Here is a 10,251-nt window from a genome sequence, read left to right as displayed (position 1 = left end):
ATATTAACAGTTCTTATCCTTGTCTATTTTGTTGCCTCAGAACCACCCAGGGCTCAGATGTACTGGTAAAGTTTGAAAAAATTCTAGTCTAAGTTTTCTGTTGACCTCTGACCCAAGTACTGAAATAATGTGAATTTTATTTTAGTCAGGTAATATATAGAATGAAACAGTTGCTAAGTTCTGGGTCATTGCACAAATAGGATACCTCCTCAGAGACAGAAATTTTTCCTAGCCATGCAACTAGTTTAAAAAATTAGAGAACTCAGCCCTGGTGTCCTGCTTGTCGCTCTTGTGATCTACTGACTGCTGCTGCTAAGTCGCTTCTGTCGTGTCCGACTCTGTGTGACCCCACAGACAGCAGCCCACCAGGCTCCCCTGTCCCTGGGATTCTCCAGGTAAGAACACTGGAGTGGGTTGCCATTTCCTTCCCCAGTGCATTAAAGTGAAAAGCGAAAGTGAAGTCGCTCAGTCGTGTCCGACTCTTCACGACCACATCGACTGCAGCCCACCAGGCTCCTCCGTCCCTGGGATTCTCCAGGCAAGAACACTGGAGTGGGTTGCCATTTCCTTCCCCAATGCATTAAAGTGAAAAGCGAAAGTGAAGTCTCTCAGTCGTGTCCGACTCTTCACGACCACATCGACTGCAGCCCACCAGGCTCCTCCGTCCCTGGGATTCTCCAGGCAAGAACACTGGAGTGGGGTGCCATTTCCTTCCCCAATGCATTAAAGTGAAAAGCGAAAGTGAAGTCGCTCAGTCGTGTCCGACTCTTCACGACCCCATCGACTGCAGCCCACCAGGCTCCCCCGTCCCTGGGACTCTCCAGGCAAGAACACTGGAGTGGGGTGCCATTGCCTCCTCCGGATCTTCTGACACCAGGGTGCAAATGTGCCTAACAAGTGTGTGGGAGTAAACACGGCCATGTGTTTGTTGTTGGAAGTGGGATGAGGAGGCTGGAATACTAGTAAAAGGGCCAAGCACCCAGAAGAGTTAGAAACAGTTATAAAAGCTCTGCAAGAGTAAAAAGGCTGGACATGCACAAGAAAAATTATTTAAAATACTTTGAACTCTTAACATAAGTGGTAAGTGAAAATCTTTCCTGGAAGCCCTTCTTGAGTGCTCCACGTAAACTGACTTTTGGCACATTTTTTGGCAATATTGACACATATTTTAATATAATCACAGAATTACCAGAGCTGTCTGTATGACAGCTCTGCTGTTGCTCACTTAAGTCCCCAGAATGAAAAGCAGGTTGCCAAGGCCACTTACTCCTGCCTCTCCTTTGTAAGGTAACCAAATGCAAACCATTTTTTTTAAAATACTTGGCACCAAAAGGAAAAAGAGGTAAGGAGAAGGCTGCCTACCCTTCTGAGTTGAGACTAAGTGGGGCCACAGAATTTCAGTGCATGGAGCCTGTGCTGCCTTTCTTTAGATGTTCATTTTTCTAAATAAAGCAAAACATGTTAATAACTTCTAGAATATCAGCATAATGCAGCCTGTATTGTAAAGCCATATCCTTAAACCATATCCATATGTTTTTCCCCCAGCCTATTAGAAAATGGGCTATACATCCACATTACAAGTGGTACAATTTGCTCCTCTGGTAGCTAGAGAACACACACCATCAGATGTAGACAAAATCATAGTATCACACTATCTCAATCAATTCCAGTGTTTCCAACTCTGAGACCACTAAAATATCTCCACCATCTCTATAGCATGTTTTGCCCTCAAGATTCACTGCATTTACTATTAAAAAATAGCTTATGGGCTTATGGGCTTCCCAGGTGGCGCAGTGGTAAAGAATACGCCTGCCAAGCAGGAGATGGCAGGTTCGATCCCTGGGTGAGGAAGGTCCCTGGAGAAGGAAATGGCTACCCACTCCAAAATCTTGCCTGGGAAAGCCCATGGACAGAGGGGCCTGAGGAGCCTGGCGAGCTGCAGTCCATGGGGTTGCAAAAGAGCCAGACACAACTTAGCAACAAGCAGCACACGTGTGATTTATGAAATTTAGAATACAGCAGAATCAAAACGAATTACTTCAAGTAACTTTTAGACCAGTACCCTCCTAGTGAGATATGTTCCAAGAATAGGAGCAACCACAAACTTTGCACTTAGGTTTACTGTTGGTAGTGATTTTGGTATTGTAATTCTGAAATTATTTTACATGTCATGTAGAATCAAGCAAATACGTAAGTATTAGTGTTGTTCAGAACCAAAATTCTCACCATGGGAGAAGGAAAATACAAATATGAAACAGGGAAGGGTGAGGAAGACTAATGTTAACTTTGAAATCAAAGTATCAGAGTGAATTCATGATTTATTTTTTAATTAATTTTTTAATTGGAGGATAATTACTTTACAATATTGTGACGGTTTTTGCCATACATCAACATGAATTTATAAAAAATGCATTGCCTGGCTCTGTTCTCTGAAAGGGCCAAGGAGCAATTAACACCCCAGCAGCACCCAGATCTTGATTTCCAAATACCATTCCTCATGAAGAGAAACCAGGGCTCCTTGGAGAAGTAGCCAGTTCCCAGTCTGGGGCAGGAAAAGTATATGACAAACTTAGAACATATGGCAAAAAGCAAGAACATGCCCAAAGACTGATAGGCATAGAGCAAAATGACCCATAAATAAGCTTAAAGGTGCTTCCACTGACCAAATATGGAACATTTAGAGGAGTGACAACACTTTTGGAAACAATCAATAACGCTGATACTCAAAAATTAGTGGGCAGACTGGGGGCGGGGGTGGGGGGGTGGCGCGGGCTACTTTCTCAAGTGTTAGTTTCATAAGAGATCAAAAAAAGGTGGAAAAGGGTTGTTCTACAGTTTAAAAAACAAAAACTAGAAACCTACAGATGACAACTGAACGCCATGGTTTGCACTCTGCATTTAAGAAAAAGGAACACTTTGGAGAAAGCTGACTCAGGTGTCAATGTGTACTATACCTTGGACAACTCTGAACATTCAGTTCCTGGGGTGTGACAACTGTACAATGACCGTGTAGGAAACGTCCTTACGTTTTAAAAGAGATGCTGCAACAGCAGCAGATAAAGTACGATGCCATTCCTCTCAAAAGGAAAATGCTGATTACATCGAGACAACAGTAACAACTGCTGAACACAGGAAAGGGCAAATGAGTGTTTCACTGCACCATCAGCTTCCTGTAAATTCGGAAAACCTTCAAAATAAAAAGCTGGAAGTTAAAAAAGCGTGGGGTGGGGGAAGGGGGCAGAAATAGCTCACAATTTGGGGGCTTCAGCAAAGTGGAGCATCCGTCTCTCGAATTTAATCAAACTCAGTGAAAAGCCAGAGTGATGACAGGACAAACAGAAGTCAGCTAGGATGGCAAACTCCTAAACATCTTCCTAGCAATTTAGACATGAGGGTGACAAGTGATATAAAAGTGTTGGTGAGTGGGTTCTAATTCACCTTTACACATTTTGTCACCAAAAGCCATAAACGGAAGATAAAATGCAAACATGTTTCCCTTCTAAATTATAAGGGGGCTGAATGACTGGCAGGGGAAAAAAAAATATTTTAAAAGTTAATACAAAAAATAAAAAGTTACCACACTGACATTTTGACAAGTTGGCAGAATGATAAAACTACCCTAGATGTTTTCTCATCTAAACCTAATAAATATTTGTAATTAGACACATACAATTAGACTAGAGCCCCATACTGTTTTTACATCTCCCAAACCGAGAAAAGCATCATCACCAGTGTGGTGTTTTAACAACAACAAAAAACCATCCCACCAAGATCTTTTTCCTTGAGCTTGTTTTCTAAAAGTAGACACTGAATAAGCCCACACCGCTAATTCCATGATCAGTACAGAAAATGCTGCCCTACCTGCGTGGCAATCTTTATCTTAAATGACTCTCAGAAACATGGTTACATCTCAAATACTACTAGTAGACTGCTGAGCTAAACACAGGAGTGGAATTTTTATACAGTCATTCAACATTAAGAAGTATTTTTACTCAAATAGTCAAGAGTTTATTTTAGATGGTGAAATCAGCCACCCTATTCCCACCACTTCTTTCTAAAATCCCAAACAAAATGCAGCAAAGTTAAAGACCATGTGGCAGAATAATCATTCGAACTTTTTAATCTCCCTTTACACATTATATTAACATTTATATTGCAAGGCATTCCATTCACAAATATTACAGTTTGATAAAAAACTTCACACACATACCCCCAAAAGTCTATACCAGATTCAGCCACATTACTAAGTCATTAAAATAAGAAGTAATGAAAACATTATCGTAATTCCTTTAAAGCAATAAAGGTCCGAGGCACTCTAGGAAAGATGTCTCTCACAAGTGTGGCATGTCCGTGGAATGAAATTACCGTCGCACAGTCTCCAGACACCCGGAATCAAGTGTTCTCCGGTGACAATGACTGACCTGTCTTCACTGGATACTCTCCCACCTGGGACTGAACTACTGAAAGGAGCACAGATGCTGGGAGACGAAGGCCATTTCTAATGAGGTTCCCAACTGTGTAAAGGAGAAGTGTGATTTCAGCACACCCAGGACAGTGCATCCCTACTCCAAGGGAACTGTCCAACCTCCAGAGATGTCCTTCCGCCCCACCACCAGCTGTGCCAGACGTCAGCACTTCCAGACTCTGCTCCCTGCTGGAGAGGCTTCAGAACTCTCTCCCCCAACTTCCACATTGCAACCTCCAGCCTTCTCTGAGTATCTTTCCAAGGTATGCCCTTGAAGTAGGACAGAGAGGGGAAGGGAGCATTTTTCCTCCCATAATGACCAAACAGAGGTCTGAAATAGCCACATATTACAAAAATGTCATTCTCTGCAACAGCCAGCCTCCACTTGGGGCATAGCTGTTTCTGCCATAAACTCGACTTTTAAAAACCTGATGACGTTTGTCCAAAGTGGATTTTGCCACATGCATTCACTCACACAGAGCCCACACTAAAGGGTCTCACTGACCGAGTGCTTTCTTACGCACAATTATAAGCGTAAAGAATCAGCAGGGGGAGGAGGGAAGCCAATTTCCAGCTGGGAATTAAATCACTGCAAACAATGGGTCTGTTTATGACAGCACAGAACCCCATCAGGGCAGAATGAGCACAAACCCCAGGTCACATAGTATTTAGTAATTACATACATGGAATTTAAAATGTATACGTATATACTTCCACACATACATAATATTAAAAAAAAAAAAATTGGGAGCAACGTATGTCGCAGAAGTCTCAAGGATTCTCCTCTCCAGCACTCACCTGGAAAGCAGCTGGCGGTGCTGGCCCAGTGGTGGCAGTAACAGAAGCAACTAGAAGCAGGTTTAAGTAAAAGTGCTCAAAGGGCAAGGAAGGAAAACAGGGGTGCAGAGATGTTGGGGTGGTGGTGGGGGGAGTTGAGAAATGCTTCCTTTATTCTTCTTGGCCTTTTCAGACCCAAGACAAGTTCCTGAGGACACATGTCGGATGTTGTAGTCCTTCCTTATCGATAGTCAAAACAAAACAAGTCATAAAAAAATTTCCTCTTCCGTTCTGTACTCTCAATAAAATGTGGAGTACGGCCAGAATGTATAAGTGAGATGTGCCGTCTCAGGGGAAATTAAAATTGGGACGTGAAGTGAGGCTGCGCGCTATCAAGCCGCCGGGTCAGGATCTCACAGCCCGTGTCCGTGACCAGCAGAGTGTGCTCGAACTGGGCTGATCGCTTCCCATCTCTCGTCACCGCCGTCCAGCCATCTGGCCAGGTTTCATCCTGCCATCCGCCTGAAACGAACAAACGCCATCTCTTAATTCTGCTACTCAGTCCGTTTTCTAAGTACACTCTAGGGAAGTGTACTTGCCCGTGCTCCTCTATCCTTGGGTAGCTCAGAAAACTAATTTTACAACTCATTATTAAGATTCCTGTGCACGTCATCTGTTTAAGCTAAAGCCTTTCCAACTTCATTTTGGTCTTCAGTTCAATGAAGCAATAATAATGTCTAAATTTGACAACATTTTGCGTCCTTCTCAACTACTGAATGAAGACGCTATTTCCAAACTAAAGGTGCTCAGTTTCCTTTTTGTAAACGGACTGATTACCACTCACCCCAGGACTACATTGAAGAATTGACCTCTCTCCTGATGTAACTTTGGCATCGGACTAAACCATGGCCAGCGTATATTGTGAAGGAAATAAGGTAACTTTTTATACTTTATTATAGCATTTAATTCCTGTGTAACTTTTTCTTTTTCCCTGTGTAACTTTTAAGTGGCAGGCACATAAATGGTGAGAATAGATTATATTGTAGGCCACACCCATGTAACCAGAAAGAGGGCAAAGAGAAAGAAATAGGAGTTTGGCAAGAGAATTTAAAAATTATGTTGAGGCAGAATGGGTTAGAAAGGAAATGACAGTGAAAGAAGCTGGGAGACAATGAAGGAAAATGAGAAAAAGAGAAAATGGGCGTGAGATGTAGAGCAGGGAAGACAGCAGCGGAATTACAAGGTTCTACAATTCCAGACACTACTAAAATAGCATAGAGAGATGTTCCTGTCTCCAAATTAGGTGTTAAAAAATAATATTCTTTATTTTGAATACTCTTTATCAAACATTAGATCTTACTGCCTCAGACAAATCCCAGAGTATAAAGTAGTGAGGTAACCTACTTCTGCAACATTAAATCCCAGTTTAAGAAGAAAATATGAGGCAGCTTAATGAAAGTTAACTCATGCTCTGTCAACCATCTAACAATGAATGAATAGATAGTTTTCAATGTAATGAATGATCTTTCCACAAATGGATTTAAAACATTAATACTTCTTTAATTTTACTGTTATCTACTGAGGCAGATTCTTTACTAATGTCAAGTCAACTATATTTGACTACTGTTCTGAGGAAATTCCTCTTTGAATTAGACACTTCCCACTATGGAGCTGGGATTTAGCTTGGCTTAGTTACACTGAAGTATATCTGTTGTAATTTGATGATTATCTGAACCAGCTCAACACAGTGTTATTTGCTTACTCCAGGAAACACCACTCTGAAGTAAAGAGGTGAAGTCGCTCAGTCGTGTCCAACCTTTTGCAACCCCATGGACTGTAGCCTACCAGGTTCCTCCGTCCATGGGATTTTCCAGGCAAGAATACTGGAGTGGGTTGCCACTGCCTTCTCCAGGAGATCTTCCTGACCCAGGAATTGAACCTGGGTCTCCTGAATTGTAGGCAGATGCTTTACTGCCTGAGCCACCAGGGAAGGCAAGTGCCTGTTCATGAAAACAGGTACATAACCAAAATACACTTTCCCCTCCTTGTCCTTGCCTTTCTCTGCCATCATACTTACTTATCTTGCAGTTGCTTATACACGGTCACCATTCTTCTGGGGAGTGACAAAAACAGTATCTTACATTTGTAGAACCCTTTAAAGGTACTTTGTGTTAATACAAATCATCTCACTTAATTCTTACCACAGCCCTGGGCATTCAGATCAAAGATAAAGGTTGTAACTTCCATTTTACAGAAAAGGGAACAAAGGATCAGGTTAAGATGGCAGCCTTCAAAACAACCTCGAGTGCTTCCCTTCAGTGTGGACTGGGTTTAATGACTCACTTCTAAGGAAGAAAATCTGGTAGAAGTCATGAGGTATCACTCTGAAGATTAGGTTATAAAAAAGACAGGAAGGATCCTGAGGGGACCCCACTAACACAGGGGACAGGACGCAAGAGGTCTACAACTGCTGCCTCACTCTGCATCCCCTAATCCCAACAGACAGCTGGTGAAGGAGGCCCCGGTTATTACTCCGACAGCCTCAGTGAGGGCTCGAGTCAAGACCCCAATCATGGCTGTCATGTGCCTGTCACAGCGGTCAACAACAGCAGGGACATAAAACTGCCAGCGCGAAGCATGTCTGGGCTGGGCTTTCTCCACAGCAGCTGTGTGATGACGGCACCTGCTGACCAAAGTCCAGACCCTGAAGAGGCAGAACAGCGCATGCCTGACTTTAGAGTCCCACAAATTCTGCTACATAACTAGCTAAGTGACTCTGGGCACTTAACCTCTTCAAAAATCAGTTTGTTCTCATGGATAATGGGGACAGCACCTACCTCATAGGTTGTGGAGAATTAAATAACTGTGTCTGCCTCAAAAAAAAAAAAATGGCTCTAATTTCCTTTTCGCCCCTCTTTCTCACCCACACCAAGACACGCAACAATTTCCACACTGCCCTGATTGATGGAGACAACCAATTATTACAATACACCCTTTGACAGAAGCTTTACGAAAAGGGACCAGGATTCAAGTACTTCAGCATCTACTAACAGCAGACGAATCACCATGGAGAAAGTCCTGCCTTCCTGCCACCAGTTACAATTTTCAGTTCTCTCCATGATACTGAATCAAGGTCAAGAGGGGACAGGGAGTGGAAACGAAGCAAAACCAAGCAGACTACTAATCTGATCAGGAGTAACCAAACATAAATAAAAATTCAATTATAGACTGTTACAGCATCCATTTTTCCTCACCTTCACAAATCATTGGCTCAATTGTAAATACATGACCAGCCTTCATCACTCCAACTGCTTTATTTTCTGAAATTAAAGAAAAAAAAAAATCTCAGAACACAGCAAAAAACCTACAGCATATTGTTAAACACTTCCCTGGAAAAAGTACACAACTTACATTCCCATGAGTGATTCTTATATTAATGAATTTCTCCTCTCCTGACTCCCCTTTCTTAAAGTAGATCATTCAGCAAACAGGGGTGCTCTGAAAACCACCTACTCTGTGGCAGATATTGTCCTAGGCATACTTCATTTTGTTTATGTTTTCTCTAGGAAAATACAGAGATGCCCTAGACTGGATTTCAGATGGAGTTAGTCCTTCTATGAAAGCAGAAGTACCTCCGTTTATGTTATAGCAGGGTTAGAATAGCAATTATGTAACCAACAAAGTTCCACACTTATCCAAGTGTGACAGTATAAAGGAGAACAAGATATTTCAGACCATGCAAGAAGTTGCGAATCTCCTGGTTGGGACAGGAGTGGGTGTGGATGTGGGGGTGGAGGTAGGGGCACGGCCCATGGAAACAACTGTACCATTTTTTAAAGTTTTGGAAACTGTCTTATCTTGGGAAGGGAAAAAAAAAAAAAAAAAAACCTTGCATACTAACCTACTTTTTTTTAATGCTGGCAGGATTATTCCTTTTTTTACTGGAAACAAAATTTCCATTTCTCCCTCCTATTTTGTCCAAGTTTGCCAATACATATTCTTCAGGATCATCATAAGAAACTCAATTGTTAAGTGTCCAGACTTGCCATCTCCCCAAATAGGCCAAAAATTTGAAAGAGGTACAGGTCTTTTTAGACAATCTCAAAAATGGAGAACAAGTTAACTTTCAGAATAAAAATCAAGAGCTGCTAAGAGCATCAGTAAACGGCTGGCTGCACTTTGTCTGCCTGACCACCAGGTGGCGAGAGCATCGGCTTTCAGGCTTTCCTGGTAAGATTGCTGTGCTTGCAGATCGTGACCAACGTGTCCACTGGGTCTATTCAACAGGCTGATTCTATTCAACAGCTCTGCCTAGGTTTGTTCTACCTTCACCCTCACGTTTACATTCCTGCACATCTTTCCTTGTGAACAGCAATCATGCTGCTTTCCACTATCTTAGGTATTGCCAAAATAAACAACCTACAGATTCCAAATCAGGAGTTTCTAAATTATTATAAAAATCTGAGGGGCAAAAAATAATTTTGACTTTTTATCTCTAATTTCATGAACTTTCCCTCCAAACGACATGCAATTTACTGCATATACAGACTTGGTCATATGCCCTTGGGGATGTCAAAATAGTCAGTGCAGTATCACAGAAATAAAAATGGATAAAAGAATCAAGCACTGTACTGGCCGATACAGCCAGCACCTGGGCGCACGAGGCTAAACACTTGGAAAGTGGCAAGTCAGAATGTACATGTAAAACATATGCCGATTTCAAAGACAAAAAAAGCATGCACTGTATCTCAATGATTGGTAATTTACACTGACTAAATGCTGAAATGCTAATATTTTTAATGTAATAGATTAAATAAAATATAAAATTAACTCTATTTGTTTCTTACTTTTGAATATGACAAGAAGTTTTAGTATTACATGGACGGTGAAACAGAAAATGAAGTCTCTCAGTCGTGTCCGACTCTCTGCGACACCCTGGACTGTAGCCTACCGGGCTCCTCCGTCTGCACTGGAGGCAGACGCTTTTCCGTCCCAGCTACCAGAGAAGT

The 10,251-nt window shown here is 42.0% G+C and overlaps 1 protein-coding gene and 1 long non-coding RNA gene across 3 annotated transcripts in view; one reads left to right on the top strand and one right to left on the bottom strand.

Annotated features, from left to right (window-relative positions):
- Positions 1-3,985: 3,985 nt before the first annotated feature.
- The window catches only part of METAP1 (methionyl aminopeptidase 1), a 47,215-nt gene continuing 40,949 nt past the window's right edge, over positions 3,986-10,251 (bottom strand). For both annotated transcript variants that reach the window (XM_020901644.2, XM_020901645.2), the window contains exons 10-11: positions 8,497-8,562; positions 3,986-5,764 (exon numbers count right to left, since the gene is read on the bottom strand). In XM_020901644.2, coding sequence (XP_020757303.1) covers positions 5,601-5,764; positions 8,497-8,562 — 230 coding nt within the window. In that variant the 3' untranslated portion in view covers positions 3,986-5,600. The remainder of the gene's footprint in view (positions 5,765-8,496; positions 8,563-10,251) is intronic.
- Positions 5,659-9,144, top strand: LOC139030226 (uncharacterized). The gene is made up of 2 exons (XR_011482520.1): positions 5,659-6,177; positions 7,010-9,144. It is a non-coding gene; the product is annotated as an uncharacterized lncRNA (long non-coding RNA).

This window comes from Odocoileus virginianus, chromosome 21, assembly GCF_023699985.2.
Source record: "Odocoileus virginianus isolate 20LAN1187 ecotype Illinois chromosome 21, Ovbor_1.2, whole genome shotgun sequence".
In the NCBI taxonomy this organism is placed as follows: Eukaryota; Metazoa; Chordata; class Mammalia; order Artiodactyla; family Cervidae; genus Odocoileus; species Odocoileus virginianus.
The sequence above is the reverse complement of the archived record's forward strand: the minus strand, read 5'-3'. Positions and strand labels throughout refer to the sequence as shown.